The sequence below is a fragment of the Hylobates moloch genome, unplaced genomic scaffold (assembly GCF_009828535.3).
Source record: "Hylobates moloch isolate HMO894 unplaced genomic scaffold, HMol_V3 SCAFFOLD_6, whole genome shotgun sequence".
Lineage (NCBI taxonomy): Eukaryota > Metazoa > Chordata > Mammalia > Primates > Hylobatidae > Hylobates > Hylobates moloch.
In genome coordinates, this window is record NW_026652281.1 from 86,749,374 (window position 1) to 86,769,237 (window position 19,864).

Below are 19,864 nucleotides of genomic sequence, written 5' to 3' on the forward strand. Positions count from 1 at the left end.
CACCATGGAAACTCCACAGGGCGCCCGCCACACACGGAGTAAGTGGCCACTGGCAGGCCTAACTGGGGCAGGCTCCCAGTCCTGCCCACCAGGACGAGGAGATGATCAGGAGAGGGAGGGGGACTCCAGCCAGACTTTAGATCTCAGACACAGAACAACGTCCCTACACACCCAGAGCAAAAAGTGGGTGATCGTGCGTGCATGCAGGTGTGCGCATGTGTGTGAGCATGCGTGTGCATCTGGGTGTGTGTGTCTATGGAATATGGGGCAGTGGAAAGACCCTGAATTAGGAGCCACAGCCTTGAGCCCTCTAAGCATTCTGAGCCTCAGTTTCCCTAACTGCACCCCTATTGGAGGCTGGATTGGACTCAGATAAGATGAGTAAATGCAATCATCCAGTAAGAAGTAAGCAACAGGTGGGCTCTGCCAGATGAAGACCCCCAGGCCTGTTGGAATAAACCACAGCCAAATGACAGTCTGGGCAAGGGGAGGAGGGGACACCGTGAGTGAGGCGCCTCCCGTGGTGTTCAGTTCAAAGGAGAAGCACATAAACAGAGATTCCCAAACTGTGTTCCAAGATTCTGGGCTTAGGGATAGGTGATCATCAAAAAAAGGGATGAAGGACAGATTCTGAGCCCAAGAGTTTTAAGAACCCTCCCTATGACTCAAAGCATCCACAGGCATGTTGAGGGCCCTTGGAGATCCTGCCTTAAAGAAACCCATTTAATTGCACTTAACCAGGCACTTAGGAAAGTTACCCGAGCAGCTGCCCCACCAGCCCCCAGACGCAGCCCAGTGAAGGCAGCGTCGCCTCCGCCCAGCTCCCTCCAGGCTATACTGCATGGAACTCCAGGGCTATGCGGTGCACTGAGGCACGGAGCATTTTTCCAGGGTCAGTTGAAGAAGGAACTCTAAGAAAGATGTTTCTGGATCGTGTGCCAAATTGTTACTGAGATGGTTCCTGCTGTTTGTCCATTCATTAATGAGGATCCACAGAATAAATTCCTCAGCATTCCAAGCCAGGGGGAAAACACTGGTCTGTCCCAAGCTCTTACATCAGACGGAAGCAGCTTTGATTCTATTTCTCTCTGGGCCTTGGCTGCCACGAGGCTCAAAGGCATCCTGACCCTTCCCTTAGGTTTTGACATAATTAGTCTCTTCATCTATTATTTGAGCTCCCCAGCGACCCACAGGCCACCTCCACACCTTTCATTAATAATCATCACAGTTAGCACTTATTGGGGACATGCTGTGTGCCAGGCACCATGCTGGACACATGCCATGTACCCTCTCACTTGTCCTTATAATGGTGCCACAAGGTAGGGGCTTTGTTATTCCCATTCTACAGATCACGAAACTGAGCTTTGGGAAGGTGCAATCACTGAGTCAAGCCCATTCTCGCAGTGAATACACTTAATTTGCGCTGTGTGTGTTCACCTGCCCGCTGCTGCCTCCTCACTCTAGAATGTGAGTCCTGGAAGTCAGGGACCCAACTGTGCCCTTGTGGCCTAGAAGGACACAGACGCCTGACAATACTGTGATGAATAACTGGTGGTGAATCAGGATTGAAATAAGGGCCTGTCTGCCTGAAAACCCATGCCCTTAATGCTCGTGTCTTTTTGGTCTGCAGGGTTTGGTAAACCAAACACTAACCTTAACCTTCAGTGTAACCCTAACCCTGATAAACAAACCTATGCTAACCTCTAGCATAATCCCAAATGAATTAATTAATAAGCCATGAAATGCTCCCTGCCTGGCCCTGTCCTTGGCTCTGTGGGGCAAGGGCTCTGACCACAGAGGCTTGGGCCATTTAGGGAGAGGTGATGCAGGAGCTCAGGTGTCAGCATAGATGGACTCAGTGAAGATGGTGGGAGCACATGGAGTCGGCAGCAGGGAAAGGGCAGCGGAGACGGAAGGCTGAGTTTCCCTCCTGGGAGGCCTGGCCAGACCTGAGTAGGGCAGACCAGGCCAAGCGGCGCTGGAGCGGCGGTCACGGAACAGGAATGCCGAGCCGACCCCCACTCCCAGGAACGGCTACTCTGGCCTGCGAGGGCCAGCCCAGCGGGTGGGGAGGCGATGCCCTGCCCAGCTTCCTGCCCCATTCCAGGCTGGCCAGGAGCCCCACAGCCAGCACAGGAAATAACAGGGGCCCCCAGAGGCCGCCCAGGCAGGCCCTGCTCCGAGGCCACCCGGGGAGGGAAGGAGGCCATTGTCGGCCTTTGTTTCAGTTTCCCCAGCATTACCCAGGCTCCAAGAGGCCGCTGGGAGCTCACAAAGCTTCCCCCCACCTGCAGCTGTCCAGCCTCCCCCAGCCCCGACCCTGGGGACAGGCCTGCTAGGCCCCTGGTCTCTTAAAGAGGCAGGTGCAGGGTGGAAAATGAAGTCACATGCAAGTTGGGGGTTGCGGGGCAGCCCATGCAGGCCACAGCAGGCCAGGCAGGCAAACAGACAGATGCACCAAGACTGGGGTCTAGGTCCACACCAGGGTCAGCCCAGCACTGGGTCCAAGTGCAGGGGTGCAAATCTTTGGATGGAAAGAATGTCTAGGGCCCTGAGGGTATGACAAAGAAATGGAAGAAAGAAAACAGAGAGCAAGGAGACAATCTGGACATCTTGAACACCCCGCCTGGGCACTGTTCCTGATCTTTCAAGGAAGACAGCCCAGAAACAGGCTTTTTCTGCTCATTTGCATGCCTGGGTGTGGATGAGAGAATGCTGCATATGTGTGTATGCCTCTGTATGTGCATGCATTTGTAAGTGTGTGCACATGCGCACTATGTGTATGCTGGCAGTGTGAACACACTCCTGTATGCATGTATGGGTGTGCATCTGTGTTATGCATGTGTGTGCATACCTGTGTCTGCCGGAATCTGTGTGGCTGTGCATTATGCATATACATGCACTTGGCTGTGCATACATATGTGTGTAGTATGCAGGAACATGTATGTGAAGGCCCAAATATGTGAATGTGTGTATTGTGTGGAGTATGCATATGCCAATGTGCACGTACGTGTGTGTGTTTACATGTGCATGGGGGTACATGTGCATTGTGTGCAAATGTGTATCTACATGTGTGTGAGTGTCCATGTGCATTGTGTGGAGTACGTTTGCACTGAGTGAGAGTATGAGCATATATATGTATGAATGTGTGCATGCATCCTTGTGTTTGTGTGCGTGTAATTTGTGTATGTTGCGTGTGAATTGTGAATTTACACGTCACCACCAAAGAGCACTCACAGGTTTGTACCCATCAGCAATCACTCATTCCCACACTGACCCTGGTGGCTTCTCACTAGTGGTGTGTCGCTGCAATGACATTAGGGCTTACAGCACATTCTAGTGCCCCTCATTCCACAAAGATGCAGTGTCTCCACTGAGTCCCAGGCACTGTGAATTAGCAACTACAGAAAGCGTGCCCTAGACTCAGACAAAATCCCAACTAGCTGTGCAGACTGGACCAGTCTCTTTAGCTCTTTGGCCTCAGTTGCTCATCTGTGAGATGGGAATGCTAATACTGTGTTTAACAAGGCTTAAATGAGATAATGCATGTAACAGCCCCCTGTCTGGCACCGAGTGGATGCTCACTAGATGGTTATTATTTTTTAATTGTTATTGTTAACACAGTGATAATTGCTGAGGATACAACAGTAAGCAAACAGGCACTGTCTCTGCCTCCACAAGCTTGCCAGGTTTGCAAGGCATTTAGCCTTGATAAGTAGAATAGCATAAGTAAAATACATCATATTTGCCGGACTAAGCATGAGTCTGATGTGCTAACTACTATCACGTATGGCCAGCAGCCATCAGTTAAAGCAATCAACCATGACAAAGGAGAACAAATTATCAGTGGAGGTAAAATAATAATTTTTTGAACCAGAGAGGCATCAGATAGCCAGGTTCAGCCTAATCTCATGTGTGTGTGAGTGTGTGTGTGTGTGTGCACCTGCCTGCACACTCAAGGATGTTAAGGGAATGTCAGCTGACATGACAGCAGCCTAACCCCTGTGGGCTGCCTGCAGTCTACAGCAGGGCACCATTGACCATATCCAACCCAGGAGCTAGGCCCTGCAGAGTGTCCACCCAGGAAGCCAATACACACCAGGTGGTGTGGTCAAGCTGACCTTGGCCATTTCCTACTGGGCAGTGGCTCATGGCCGCACAGTCCATGTGTCCAGCCCCACCCAGGGAAGGAACCTGATCTCAGGTCAGCCTCAGGCCTCTGCCTTTCAGAGCAGACCCTGCCCACCTCCCACCAACCCCCACCCCACCTGGCCTTCCCCACTTGGGAAACAAGTCATGCCTCACCAACCACGGTGAACAAGAATGGTTCCCTACAGACTCAGTTCCACCCCAAATCTGCAGGAAGGTGAAGCGGATTGCCCCAGGCACTGTGGCCATGCCCAGAGATTGCCAGTCACGATGTGGGGAGAAAGGCAGGAAGCTGTGACGATGTGACGAGAAGGACGGGCCCATCTGAGCCTTCTCTGTCACCCATACAGACCCAAAGCTCAGAGCTAAGCTCCTATGGCACTTCCCTCCACATGGTGTCAATAGCAAAAGTAAAGGTGCAGGGTGCCACGTGGCACCCTAGGGGTTCAGCGCTCCATGCGGATTCCCTGTGCCATCCTCACAATGGCCTTAGGAAGTAGTACAATTATCCCCATTTCTGATGAGAAAATGAAATGACAGGGGGGTTTAGTAACGTACTCCATATTGAACAGCTAATAAGTATCTAGACCTCAAACCCAGATTTTGCTCTAAACAAAGTGAACAAAACTCAGGCCCTGCACTTCCCAGGACAAATACAGACGAAGTGGAGGTGAGGTTCTGCATCTTGGCAGACATCTGCCAGGCACCTGCCAACTGCCAAGCCAGGGCTAGGCTGTGGGGACACAGAGAATCAGACTTGGTCACTGCCCCCTAGGAGTCAGCAGAGCATCAGGGAGCTGGGTATAAGAAGAGAAGGAACATTAGAACCAAGCAGAGGGCAGCGGGAGCACTGAGGGCCAGGATCAGGAACTCTCAGGCTCAGGGGGCACAAAATTATGTCAGGGCTATCATGGGAAACTTCCTGGAGGAGGTGTCATTTAGACTGAGCTTCAAAAAGTGCCAAGGGGACACACACAGTTTGTGGACCAGCAGCATCAACATCACCCCGGAGCCTGTTAGAAATGCAGAATCTCAGGCCCTACCCAGACCTGCTGAGTCTGAATCTGCATCTTGACAATTTGCACACATGTTCAAGTTTGAGCAGCATTGGTGCAAACCACCCCAGGACGCACAAGGCTGGGCAACACTGGAGGGAGCAGGATGGGCAGCAACTCCCCCAAATGCATGAGGAGTGATGCCATCAGCACCCCATCCCACACACCCCAACCCACAGACATGCCTGACTGTTTACAGGCAGGCTTCAAGTCGCCAAAGAACTATTGATTTCCAATGTCCACCAGCAGGACAGCAGGATCCTTGGGGACTTAGGAAAGGGCCAACACCAAAGAGAGGCCTTTCCATCCTCAGGGAGCACCCCAGCTTTGGAGAAAGTAAGATTGGCCCCTCCTTGTCTTTACAATCCTCATTACTGATGTCCCCCGAAAAGCCCAACAGCACCAGGAGAGGAGGGGCAGGGCCATGGGCTTGCTGGGGCAGATGGTCCCAAATCAACTGAGCAACTGTGCTGCAAAGTCTCAATGCCAGGCCAGGGACACGAGACAAATGATAGCATCCCTGCCATCAGGGAAGCCCCAAGTCCATCTCAAGAGGGTGGAAATCAGCAAGACAAGCCTAGCTCCGTGGAAGCGAAGTCATCAGCCACGGTAGAGGTACAGGAGGAAAACAGGAGTCAGAAGACGCACTGCACACGTGTTCATTTCCACGTGTCCTAGGCACCAGCACACTTGAGTCCAGAGCACACATATGTACATGTGCATACACATGTGCACAGCAGGCATGTCGACGAGAAAGCCAAGTACAGTGGAGCCCAATGGGGGCCCCAAGGCTGGTACAGAGCCAGAGGAAAAGGGTGGGCAGGAAATGCCACCTCCTCCTCAGAGAACTGGTCCAAGGCAGCCCCAGGGAGCCCAGGATGCAGACCAACCAGCAGGCGGAGCACAGGGGCACTGGAGCCTCCCCCCGCCAGGGGTCTGAGTCAGGGCTGCAGCTACCTGGGCATGCTCACACACAAGCACACACACAAGTGCATGCATCCATGTGCACACAAGATACAGAATGCCCTACCCCATGGACTGCTCACCATGGTAACAGAGTGGCCACCTCTCAGCTCCAGTCACCACCTGACGATTTCTGAGGCCCCCTGTGCTGGAGGGGGAGCAGCTCTAACAAAGGCGCAGCCCCGGCTGCCTGGCCAGGGGTCCATGGAGCCGACCCGCTGGCGCATGCCTGCCACGCTCCCCCGGTGAGCTCGGGGCCACCGCGTCTTCCTACCCAGCCTGCCTGGCTCCACTTAGCTCAACTCCCCACAGGCTCCCCAGCCGAGCTAATGAGAAACTCCCCAGCTGGCCCCATATAAAAATGCATTTCATAAGTCTTTAAAATGCTGGGAAATTCTACATCTATTTAGTGAGACTTTTCTGCTCCTTTAAAATGTCCCTTGATCCTCATCAAGAAGATGATTGGGTTGAGGGCTCAAGCACAAAAGGTGGGCGCCACCAGCATACCAGCCCGAAGCCAAAGGGGGCCCAGGCAGCATGCACCACAGGCCACAGCCAGGCAGCTCCAGGCAAGTATCATGGGTGGGTGGGACATCCCACGGCGACCCAATGCAGGTCGGTCACTTGGGGAAGTGTTTAAAGTGAGACCCAGTGGGGAGCAATGGACACAGAAGAGGGGAACAGTCTCTCCAGCCTTGATTGGGGATTGAAAGAAAAAGTTAGAAGGTGCTGGGAGCCCCTGAGAAAATCTCCAAAGGAGAAAAAAAAGACCACCCACACAAAGATGTTCATCATTGCGTTATTTACAACAGCCATCACCTAAAGCAGTCCGAGCATCCAACAGGGGAGAGGCGGAGAATAATATTCATGCCCATCCACTCAAGGGCTCCAGCACAGACACCAAGGTGGGAGGTACGTGGGTCCCAAGATCACAGGAAGCTCAGGTCCAACGGGGACTACAAGGAAACCCACTGCAAGTTCAGCGTGGACTTCATCTAGTAGCTTATAGACAAATGGAGCTTGAAAGGGGACTGGGAGAAATGCAAACGCAAGTGCAGAAGCGCAGGGGTGTGGGTGGAGTTTCTGTGAAGCTGTTGAAATAATAAATATGCACTCCAGCAAAACCCAAGCAGGGCAGGAGGCAGCTCCACGTGGTTCAGAAGTGCAGGCGGGACTGCAAGGAGTGGCCTCGCCTCCCCATGGTGAAAGGCCCGGGCTTCTGGACATTTCTATCCATTTCCCCAGCCAAAATCTCAGGGCAAAGGACTGCAGGGGATGAGGCTGTCACCTTGGTAAGGAGCAGGGACCCTGACCATTCTCACCCCAACTTTTACCCAGAACCAGGCTAAAAGAAAAATGAGAGGCTTCGATGCATTCTTCCCAAGGAGGTCCCAGGACACCAGCTACCCCATTGCCGGCTTTACCTCCCATCTGAGCAGCTCCCAGAGCCTGCAGCCTTATCCCCACCTTCCCCTGCAAACTGCCCCCATGCCCAACACCCAGATGTGAAAGGAGGGCTGGGGATGGGGCTGGAGGTGGTGTGAGTCCCTGCGGAGAGCCTGGCCCAGTGTTTTCCAGGCCTGGCTTTGAACATGGGAGATGTGTGCAAGGTCTTCAAAACATGCACCTCCTCTCCTTCCAGGCAGCAAATCCTGAGAGCTGGCTTCAGTTAAGACGCTTCTACCTGACCCAGTAGTGACCGGGGCACAGAGCTGATTCCAGAGAGTCTCCTCTAAAACAAGGCATGGGACCCGCATTCTCACCGGCAGGTCTGCCATCTACAGTTGAGGCACTAAATTCATGCATGAGCGGCCTGGGTTCAAACCCCCACTCTGCCACTTCTTGGCTGAGTGACCTAGAAGCAAGTTACTAGCATCTCTGTTTCTCGGTTTTCTCACATGTATGTGAAAAGCACTGGAAAGGAGCCCTGGCTCCTAGAAGCACCTCGTAAATGGGAATGACGGTTCCTATTAACCAGGGCAAGAAGATCTGTCCCATGGCAGGAAAGCCTAAAAGTCTGATCACAGTGCGACACCCATAAGGTCTCAGGCTACGGGGCCATCACGGTCAACTGATGATACTGAGTGTTCCTCTCAAACCACAAGTGTGTCTGTCACCATGCCAGAAATAAACTTACCTAACCTGCCCAGGCATTCACAAGAAGTATGTGTCAGCAAACTGTGTCCTATCTCTGGTCCACCCACGGACCCTTCTCCTACTGCCTCTCCCTGCTGCTGTTCCAGAGCTGCTATGCTGGATGGAAGCCATGGAGCAGACTCTGCCCAACCAGTCCCAGAACCCAGCCTGGAGAGGTGGGAGATTCCAATGAGACTCTGACTAGACGATTACATAAAAATGACCCCCTTACCCACTTCACGCTAAGCATGGTGGTACATGCCTGTAATCCCAGCTGCTTGGGAGGCTGAGACAGGAGGATTGTTTGAGCCCAGGAGTTCGAGACCAACCTGGGCAACATAGCAAGGCCCTGTCTCAATTAAAATAAAAAAAAGATGAGCAGCTTCAGCTCCCAGATCAAACTCAGTCATGGGGAAAGAGGAGGTAAATTTCCACATGGTCATGTTGGTTCCCTGAAACCCCACATCATAGACCTCAGGATCATGCATGATGTTTCTGGTGTCTGCCACTTAGAGACCTCCTTCCAAAGGGCTTGTGGGAAGAGGGAGGAAATGCTGAAGGCAAGATGTGTCTCCCTACCAGGCTGGGATGGGCAGGAGAGACAGGGGTTAGGGGTAGGGTTAGGGTTAGTACCAGGCTGGGATGGGCGGGAGAGATGGGGGTTAGGGGTAGGGTTAGGGTTAGTACCAGGCTGGGATGGGCAGGAGAGGGGGTGGTTAGGGTTAGGGTTAGAGTTAGGGTTAGTGCCAGGCTGGGATGCACAGGAAAGAGGGGGATTAGGGTTAGAGTTAGAGTTAGGGTTAGGGTTAGTAGCAGGCTGGGATGGGCGGGAAAGAGGTGTGTTAGGGTTAGGGTTAGACTAGGGTTAGGGTTAGTAGCAGACTGGGATAGGCGGGAAAGGGGGGTTAGGGCTAGCGTTAGGGTTAGTAGCAGGCTGAAATGGGTGGGAAAGAGAGGGGTTAGGGGTAGGGGTAGGTTTAGTATAAGGCTGGGATGGGCAGGAGAGAGTGGTTTAGGGTTAGGGCTTGTGCCAGGCTGTGATGGGCAGAATAAAGCAGATTTGGAGACGTTGGTAGGAGATAGGTCAAAGGCACTGGGAGCCTTTGGAAGGCCGAGACTTGCAGATCACAAGGTCAGGAGATCGAGATCATCCTGGCTAACATGGTGAAACCCCATCTCTACTAAACATAAAAATTAGCTGGGCGTGATGGCACGTGCCTGTAGTCCCAGCTACTCGGGAGGCTGAGGCAGGAGAATCATCTGAACCTGGGAGGTTTAGGTTGCAGTGAGCCAAGATGGTGCCACTGCACTCCAGCCTGGCAACAGAGCAAGACTCCATCTCAAAAAAAAAAAAAAATAGAAAAGAAAATTTAAAAATCCATGAGTTGTCCAGAAAGAGATACCTTCATACCTACTAGGAAGGTTAGAATTTACACAAAGGAAAATAACAAGTGTTGACAAAGACCTGGAAAAAGTGGAATCCTCATGAGCAGTGGGAATGTAAAATGCCTGGGAGGGTCTGGTGGGTCCTCCAAAGGTTAAACAAAAAGTTACCCTATAACCCAGCAATTCCATGCCTACAAATATACCCAAAAGAACTAAAAACAAGTGTTCAAGCAAAACTTGTACATTGCCAGGTGCGGTGACACACACCTATAGTCCCCACTACAGGGGGAAGCTGAGGCAGGAGGATCCCTTGAGGTAGGAGTTCAAATCCAGGCTGGCAGCATAGCTAGACTCCACCCCTAAAAACAAAACAAAACTTCTACGTGGATATTCACAGCAGCACTATTCACAATAGCCAGAAGATGAAAACAACCAAAATGTCAATTAACAATACCCAAACAAAATGTGGTCCTTCCATACAATAGAATATTATACAGCCCTAAAAAGGGGTGAAGGACAGACACCTCCTGTAATAACATGGATGAATCTTGAAAATATTAGGCTAAGTGAAAGAAGCTAGTCAATGTAGAGTACATATTATATGACTCCACTGACAGGAGGTCCAGAATAGGCAAGTCTACAGAGACAGAAAGTGGATCAGCCGGGTGCGGTGGCTCATGCTTGTAATCCCAGCGTTTTGGGAGGCTAAGGTGGGTGGATCACCTGAGGTCAGGAGTTCAAGACCAGCCTGGCCAACATGGTGAAACCCCGTCTCTACTAAAAATACAAAAATTAGTCAGATGTGGTGGCACACGTCTGTAATCCCAGCTACTTGGAAGGCTGAGGCAGGAGAATCACTTGAACCCGGGAGGTGGAGATTGCAGTTAGCTGAGATCGTGCCACTGCACTCCAGCCTGGGCGACGGAGTGAGACTCTGTCTCAAAAAAAAAAAGAAAGTGGATCAATGGTTGCCTGGGGCTGGGAGGGGTAGGAGGGCAGGGGTGATAGCTAAGGATACAATGTTTCTTTTTTATTGTTTTTTTCTTTTTCTTTTATTTAGTTAGTTATTTCAGAGGCAGGCAGGCAGGTTATCACTCTGTCACCCAGGCTTGGAGTGCAGTGTCATGATCATAACTCACCGTAACCTCAAACTCTTGGGCTCAAGTGATCCTCTTGCCTCAGCCTCCCAAGTAGCTGGGATTACAGGTGCATGCCACCATGCCCAGGGCTATTTTGTTTTTATTCTTTGTAGAGACGGGGTCTCACTATATTACCCAGCTGGTCTCAAACTCCTGGGCTCAAGCAATCCTCCTGCCTTGGCCTCCCAAAGTGCTGGGATTATAGGCATGAGCCACCTCGCCTGGTCCAGAGTTTCCTTTTAAGGACGTGAAAATGTTCTAAGTTGACTGTAGTAATAATGGTCACACATATCTCTAAATATACCAAAATTCACTTTAAATGGGTGAATTGTATGATATGTGAATTATATCTCAATAAAACTGTTTTTAAAAAGATACAAGCTGGGTTTGTTTTTATTTTTTTTAAGAATCTAAAGATTTCTTATGAAAATCCAGCTTTCTGGCTTTTCTTTTAAAACCTCTGAAGATCTGAAGATCTGGCAACTCTGGACCCAGCCAGAATTCTGGCAATTCATGGCCCAGCCGGCAGGAGCTGAGGGTCAGCCATCCCCTTTGCAAGATCTGTGTCACCATCCACCACGGCCCCCTCACGTATCAGCCCACCTGGGCCACTAGCCTGCCTTGGGTGGGCCTTTGAGTTTGTGACCCTGGCAAGGTTTTCCCATTTGCAAAGGACTTTCACATTTGTAAGGAGTTCACATCTATGGCCTGGCAAGGAGGGAGAAGTTGGGGTTGGCAGGAGAAGAAGAATGACCCCTGAACTCCCCTGAAGTCACACATGAAACTCGGTGTGTGTCCAAAAGAGAATCCACACAGTTCCACTGGATGCCCAAAGGCACCTGTGGCTCAAAACAGGTTAAGAACTCCTCCAGCTCCACACCTCCAAGGCACTCCCACATCTTGACTCCAAATGAAGTGCTCCTTCCCCTGGGCCCACCATTAGCAGCCCCATTCACCAGCAAGTGGCATGAGTGGGCCTGCGCACTCCGCTCCCCACGCCCCCGCCCCCAGACTGCAGGATATTGCCATGAGCTGATCATTTCGCTTCTTTCCCTGACAGGCAAGGCCAGGCTCTCCATCACTGTCAGGGCCCCTGCTCGAGGGCACAGAAGGAGCAAGCCTGGTTGTTTCTGGGGGCGGAGGGTCACAGGGTCCCCACTGGCAGGGTGGCGAGGGGAGGCCAGGGGTGAGTGAAGACGCAAACTGCGCATTCTGCTTCTTTATTGCAGTTCTCCATCACACACCCAGGGCTGGGCAAAGCAGGAGAGAGGAAGGCTCATTAAAAGCTTGCACTCTGGGCCAACAGGGCCCCCCCAGAAGAGGGGCTGCTCCATGCCTTACAGCTCTCCCTTCCTCCTGGTAAATTGCCCTCAGCCCAGGGACACTGAGGGCCTGTGAGCAGAACCACCTATGCCCTGCAGCCACCAGGCTTGTCCTGCCAGGGACCTTCCAGAAGTCCCCATAATGCCCTGCCTTCAGGTCCTGCTCAGCTCTCCATCTCCCGAAGCCAAGTGGTGCAGAGGTGAAACCACAGGCTCTGGCTTCTGGAGGACTTGGGTTCAAGTCCCTGATCCACAGCTTGTCGGCTGGGGACCATGGATTCACTACTGTACGGCTCCAAGCTCCTTCCCTCATCTGTCAAATGAGGATGGGGATTCTCAGTAGCAGTGCCAAGGATGGCCTGGGAGGTTTTGCTCCCCCATAATCTTCTTTGGCATCTGCTGCCATTCTCTGATGCGGCCAAGTGACATTTTCTCAGTTTAATGAAAAGTATTAGACAAAAGCAGCTTTCACCAGGCCTTTGGCCCTGGTGTCCACCAGATGGCTGTCCCTAAACCAAGCCCATGGAGAAATTACGGAGCTGCTGCTGGAAGTGGCACCCACCTCACAGAGCTGTCACGATGGCTCAGCGAGATGCTGCAGGTAGAGTGTTCACTCAGTGCCTGGCACGCACTAAGTAAGTGCTCAATAAATGTGACATCGCCCACGTCCAGGGCTACCTCCCACACTGACTTCCGCCTGCCACCCAGGCTTGGAGCCATCTCACACGCCCCATGCTCAGGGAATACAAGCTGACTTTAATAGCCCAATTCCAATAGAACTGGGAAGGAAAATTTATCACATGCACGGCACAAACTATTAAAAAAAAACCAAAACAAAAAGAAAAAATACCAGCAAAAATGAGCCAAAGAAAACAAAACAATTCCTGGCCTGGCTCTCTGGCTGTGGATTATCCACTGCCACGGATGCTCTGCCCTCCCTCTCCCCATAGCTGAGCAGAGAATCCAAAACTGGCACCATGGCGAGCCATGGCTGTGGAGTCACAAGGAGTGTGCATCCTCCTACATGCACAAGGCATGCTCAGCTCTTGCCTGGAAACTGGCAAATCCCACAGCTCCCACTACTCCCAGGCACCCCAGAGAGGCCCTAAGACTGGCTGCCCAACTATGGAACTACAGAACTACAGAACCCAGGTCCCTAGCATCAACACTGCCCTTGCCTTCTGCAAGCTGGGAGACACCTCACTGCCTAGGGATGCAGCTGGGGTGCTTGACACCCCCCTGCCCAGGGCCATCTGTCTATAGCAATCACTGCCAGCACCCTCCTTGCACGCCACTGCTGTTCCCATCTGTCTGCATCACCTCCGGCCCCACCGGGAAAGCAGCTGGGAAGGAGGACCTTCTGTAGACAACACTGGGCTGAGTGCTTTCCTAGTTCACGGGTTTGGGGTACAGTGGGATCCTCTCTAGAGCGGGCAGCAAGCCTGAGCCCCTGCACCCCTCGTCTCTCAGGAGGACTACATCTCTGAGACACGGCGCCTTACGGCCTTGCTGTTTCCACCAACCATGGGGAATGCACTCCCCGCACAGAAGGAGACACACAGGGGGCTACACAGCCCCTTCCCCCAGACTCCTATCTGCCCAGTGCTGACCCCAAGGCCTGTCCTAGTCCTGGACCCTCCTCCCTAGAATTTGAGCACCACTCACCATGTTGGCTTCAGACAAGGCCCCTCTCTATGGAGGAAGCCCCTGTCACCAAGGGCCAGGGTAGCTGCAGCCACAACAGTGCCCAAGCCTGGGTCAACCAGGACTCTGCAGACTCTGCAGGCAGCATTAGCTCCTGCTGAAAAGGACACGAAACCAGGGGCCACAGGCTTAGGTTCGAGGGCTTAGTCTCCTTTCCCAAATTTCACTGAACCATCTTCAAGCTTCCTGCTGAATCTCTGTATTCTGTACTATTAACACTTTCTTGTCAACTCAGTTTGTTCACTTAAATGAATTTAGCATCATCGTAAGTCACAAATGTCTATAATATCACACATTAGACACATAACCATGAAAACATTAAATGTTTATATACCTGATGCCTAACTGCGTTTTTGAAATACTGACCCAGAGCAAATCTCTCTTCCTGCTTCAGTTTCCACAACTAAAAGAGAAGAAGCTTGGACTGAATGTTCCCTCATAGGCCTCCTCAGGCCTTAAGATTCTGCAAGACTGAAGTAGCTCCAGCTCCCCAACGAATCCAGAAAAAGCTGGTCAGGATCCCAGGGCAGGCCTGGCCCAAGGCAGGGGAGGAGGACAAGGAAGGGAATCCCAGCGCCTGCCGGTCAGGGAGCCAGGGGCATCACTGCCAAGAGAGGCCCTGGCTGCATGCGGAGCAAACAGGAGGGCCTGGGCCCTCGCTCAGGAGTTCCCAAAGACCCCTCAAAGCCAGTTCTAATCTCAGTACTCATGGGAAGGCTCCAAGCTACAAAACTTCACAGTTAGAAAAACTTTACTCATCCACCTCTTTTTACAGCTAAGAAACAGAAGTACAGGAAAGAGCTTATGTGGGAATCCTGACTGTCACGTCACCCCCGACACCCCACGAGTCTGAGCTCCCTCTGTTACCTCTCCCTGGAGGCATGAGCTCAGCTCTGCTAGTCCTGAGAGTGCAGAGCAGCCCCTTCCAGGGAAGGAAAGAGGAATTCTGATGTAGACTGGAGTTTAAAAGTCCTATTAAAGTGGTTTTTATGCAATTAGATTGGAATGAATGTGCAGTGACGCCCATAGCAGGGAGCTTCAAGGCTTGTGCAGTGGGAAAATCACCGCCCATCTGAACTGTACCCACAAGAAGGAAACGTGGCCCTCGGGAGAATAAGGGAATATTAGTCTCAGTATGTAATAGATTTTATTGACCATATGGAACTGATATAAAAATCGTGTTGCATGGGGTAGTCTGGACCGCAGGCAGGAATGTGACACGAAGAATATCATTTCCATAACCAGCTGGGTGGCTTTCTGAGTTCCTGGGCCAGCCCCCAGGACCCCCTGCAACTCTTCCACCAGCCCCCGGGCATTTACCTGCTGCTGTCACAGAGGAATCCCAGGCCAGCGAGAAGTCTGAGGCCTCCCCCTCTTCAACTGAAAGAGAGAACAGAGATGGGCCTGTGAGTATGAAGGCTGTACAAATAGATCAGGTAAGGCGCAGGGCGAGGAAGAAGGAACATTTGTGGGGGTCCTTATTATAATACCCATCACCAGGGGAGAGGGGGCAAAGCCTACAAAGAGGCCTTTATTGGTTTCATAGAGATGTAAAATGATCAGAATAAAACAGGAATAGCAAGTTAAGTGCTGGATCAGTTATGATTTCCCCAGCCCTGTGCCCCTGGCAGACATCACTAATCAATCTCAGCACTGCCTCAAGAAACCAATAAGGTTGCTCTCAGAGACCAGTAAAGTGGTGAGTGCTCATGACCCTGCTGAGACCTGACCCACAGACAGACCTCAGGACACGCTGAGGTCAACTCTCCTAATGACAGCACGTCTGAGTGCTACAACTCATGAGCTGACAACATCAGAAGGCAACCAGCCTCCCCCAACTCCACCCAGGACCCCACAGAACCAAGCTGGGCAGAGATAGGTGTCCCCACCATCCCACACCCCAGGACATAAGCCCAGGCTGGTAGAGACCATGCACTAGGAGAATATGGGAGAAACACTACACAGCATAACAACATTCTTGTCCTGGAATTAATCCCAGTCTGGGGCATGTAATAACATTAAAGCTGGGTTATGGACTTTGTAAATGGAACTTTGTTTAAGCCAAAAATGTGCATACACAGTATTTTTCAGATTTAATGGCCTTTCTAGCTCTGCATTGTGCAGGTTGAAGCCACCACGAACCACCCAGTTCTCTCTGCACTGTCGATGTTCTTGCTGGCACCACGTGGGTGCACACTGAGCCAGGCACTGTGCTGGCGTTTTGCAGCCATCACTGGGTTTAGTCTTCCTCAATGGACTCTCAGAGGGGTATCTGAGGTCTTACAGGTAGTGAGAGCCACAAAGAGTTTGGGCTTAAACCCAGGGTTGTCTGTCTCCAAGGTTGCTTTGAAAACCACTGTTGACCGGGGTACAAAGGATGCTATCCGGAACCCTAGCAACTCAGACTGGAGGGCAGTGACCCCAACCCACCACATGGAAGGCATGTACAACACGCAGGCAGCCACCTTGCGAGTGGAGCAAGCAGGCTGGCTTGTGGTCAGAACCTGAGTTCTAGCACAAGGCACAGCCCGCCTTCAAATCTCAGCTCTGCCTCTTACTAGCTGTATATGACCTGAGCAAATGATCTAACCTCTGAGTTTCTGTTTTCCCACTTCAAAAATGGAGAAAATAATGGTACCTAAGCCATAGGGCTGCTGGGAGGATTAAATGGGATAACATCTGTGCAGCACTGGGCGCTGTGCCGGCACAGGGTAACTGCCCCCATAATAATATCAGGGCTGTCATCTGCTGGAACAGTGGCTCAACCAACCAAGTGGGGGTCGCTGCCATGGCTCAAACAGTCCTGCTCTACATAGTGCTCAATCTACCCCCTTGACCATCTAACCATGGTCTTCCTCCTCCCCAAAGCCTCACAGAATGGGTTTCTCTGAACCCTGAGAAACAGCACATGCAAGAGGGAACATCCATGAGCAACTAGCCAAGGAATGCTAATGAAGTGTGCTCTCTTTTCCAAGCCCGCATCCTGAGAGTGGACAGGCAGGATCAAGACAATGAAATGCACAGATAATTTGAGCTGGGACCCAAGCTATTGTTTTACTTAGCTAGTTACAGCTGGGGTGGGTTTTCAAATGTGCAGCTTTATAAACAGCAATCAAGACCTCGTGTCAGACAAAATTGATATTATTCACTAAAATGATTCCAATCAGACAGCCTCCAAAACACGGGTGGCTAATGCCTAAAGCCATCAGAAGTGGGCCATGCATGGAAGGAGCTGTTGTTAACAGCGTTCAATGCTATGCCAAAAAATCAGTTTCCCTTACATTTCATCTTTTACTTACACACACACGTAAATATATGGTGCTTCTATTAAGAGACTGCTGCCAGTGTGCAAGGTTACCATGCTGCCATTTTGTTAGACACCTTCAACAAGGTCTCCATGGGTCCCTAAACCTTAAGAATGACGTAAAGCTATATGAGCTGATAAAGAGGCCAGATATGTTAAATTTGAAAGAAAAAGCACAAAAAATATGTTCAGCAGAATCCCTTTTGTGTGCATTAAAAAGACATGTCCAGGGCCGAGCACAGTGGTTTATGCCTGTAATCCCAGCACTTTGGGAGGCCGAGGCGTGCGGATCACTTGAGGTCAGGAGTTCAAGGCCAGCTTGGCCAACATGGTGAAACCCCATCTCTACTAAAAATACAAAACTTAGCCAGGAATGGTGGTGCGTGCCTGTGGTCTCAGCTACTCGGGAGGCTAAGGCAAGAGAATCACCTGAACCTGGCAGGTGGAGATTGCAGTGAGCTGATACTGCACCACTGCTCTCAGCCTGGGCACAACAGAAAGAGACTCCATCTCAAAAAAAAGAAAAAAAAAAAAAGAAAGAAAGAAAGTGGATCGGTGGTTGCCTGGGGCTGGGAGGAGTAGGAAGGTAGGGGTGATAGCTAAGGATACAGAGTTTCTTTTTTATTTTTTTTTTTTTCTTTTATTGATTTAGTCATCTGCAGGTATCACGGCATTCATACATGACCCCAGTTCTCCTCTGACCTCTGTGCACCCGGGTATCAGGACAAATAGTCCGCACACTTGCACCCACTCAAGGCAGTTTAATTAAGAAGTGTGACCACCCAAGTCACTGAACTTGAGGATGTCCCAAAGATGTCAAGTCATCCTCTTAGGAAGATCTGGCCTCAGCTATAATGGGAAAGAGAACAGGGAAACACCCACCATTTTGGAGCTCTGGGGGAAGTCAAAGCTCTGTGCTGGGTCCCAGAAGTCCAGACAGGCCTGCAGGGGCAGAAAGAGGAGGAAAGTGGCCCAGTGCTAACTGGCTGGGGAGGTCCAGAGTGGCAGACCTCACTACAGCCTTCCTGGTCCCTCACTGCAAGCAGCAGTGTAACACAATGCAGTCCCTGGAACCACGTCCCTGTGTGGTGAGGGATCTGTAGGTCACCTTACTTACGACTTGGGTGTTAATGCGTTTTCCTACAACTGCAGGCACCACCCAACGCACATGCCCTCCTCTAGCCCATATTCTGTTTTTTGAAGGTAGAAGCACACCTTCAAAGGTGAATATGGGCTAGAGAATTCAAAAAACAGAAAAACAAAAACAGAATATGGGCCAGAGGATTGTTTTATGAGACAAGATTATGCTCTGTTGTACAGGCTGGAGTGCAGTGGTGCGATCATAGCTTACTTCTCAGTCTTGACCTCCTGGGCTCAAGTGATCCTCCCACCCAAGCCTCCTGCATAGCTAAGACTATAAGCGTGTGCCACTTCATCTGGCTAATTTTTTTGTTTTTATACTTTTTATAGAGACAGGGTCTTGCTATGTTACTCAGGCTGGTCTCAAACTCCTGGGCTCAAGTGATCCCCACCTCAGCCTCCCAAAGCACTGGGGTTACAGGCATGAGCCACCACGCCTGGTTTTTATACATTCTTGATGAGAGTCAACACCCAACCCCCCACCACCCCCATAAGGCCCTGTGCTACCCGGCAATGAGTGTGAGGTTTTTTTCTCCCCACAGCTGCACTCTTCTGTCCAGACCGGATCTCCAGCAATGGCATCACTAGCAGGGGCAGAAGGCACAGAGGAAGGAGGGCCCGTCTGCAGCTGGAGCCGGGGACAGGTGGCCCTAACCCACACCGGCAGCAGGCACTCTCTGGGGGCCCAAGCAGCGAGCCCCCGACATCCCTAAGAGGGAGTTCTGCTGCCGAGCCCCACTGCACACTGAAGACTCGCAGCTCAGAGAAACCCCAATCCGCACAGGGGCCGATACGGACAACACACCAAAGGGGCTACTCGGCCGGCCCGCGGGCCTCCTCCAGACATCCCTAGCTCCATGTCTAGTTGTTTAATTTATACAACAATTGGCCCCACTGAAGCCAAGAGATACACACCCCCATCCTACCCCACTTCAAGGGGAACACAGGACTCCTGTGGATGATGGGCATTTGTAAGGTAGGTGGGTGGCCAGGGTGTGCCCACACTGGAGGGCGCACAGAGTATATAGGCATAGGGAGAGCACATGAAGCAAGTGTGTGCACACAGAGAGGAGGCATGGGGGCAAGTGTGTGACACAGAGCAGAGGCATGGGGGCAAGTGTGTGACACAGAGCGCAGGCAATGAGGGCAAGTGTGTGCACACAAGGAGGGCATGCAGGGTGGATGTGAATACACAGGGAGGGGACACATGGCAGAGCCCAATTCACCACGATGCTAATGAAGCCCCAGCTCCAGAGCCCTTTGCAAACACAAGCCCCTCTGCGCACTGGGAGGGGTCCCAGCAGTGGGATTCTGTAGCCCTACATGTTTTGTAACCTTTGCAAAGGAAAGATCTGTTACCTACTTAAGACCTCTCTGTCTCTGTCTCTGTCTCTGTCTCTGTCTCTCTCTGTCTCTGTCTCTGTCTCTCTCTCTCTCTCACTCTCTGAGACGGGGTCTTTCTCTGTTGTCTAGGCTGGAGTGCAGTGGTGTGATCACAGCTTACTGCAGGCACAACCTCCTGGCTAAGGTGATTCTCCTGCATCAGCCTCCCGAGCAGCTGGAGCC

At 51.5% G+C, this 19,864-nt stretch overlaps 1 protein-coding gene across 1 annotated transcript in view; it reads right to left on the bottom strand.

Moving 5' to 3' along the window:
• ZNF423 (zinc finger protein 423) overlaps window positions 1-19,864 on the bottom strand; it is a 365,642-nt gene that overhangs the window by 283,438 nt on the left and 62,340 nt on the right. The window contains exon 2 of the mRNA XM_032157297.2: window positions 15,175-15,234. Within this exon, the coding sequence (XP_032013188.1) occupies window positions 15,175-15,234 (60 nt within the window). The remainder of the gene's footprint in view (window positions 1-15,174; window positions 15,235-19,864) is intronic.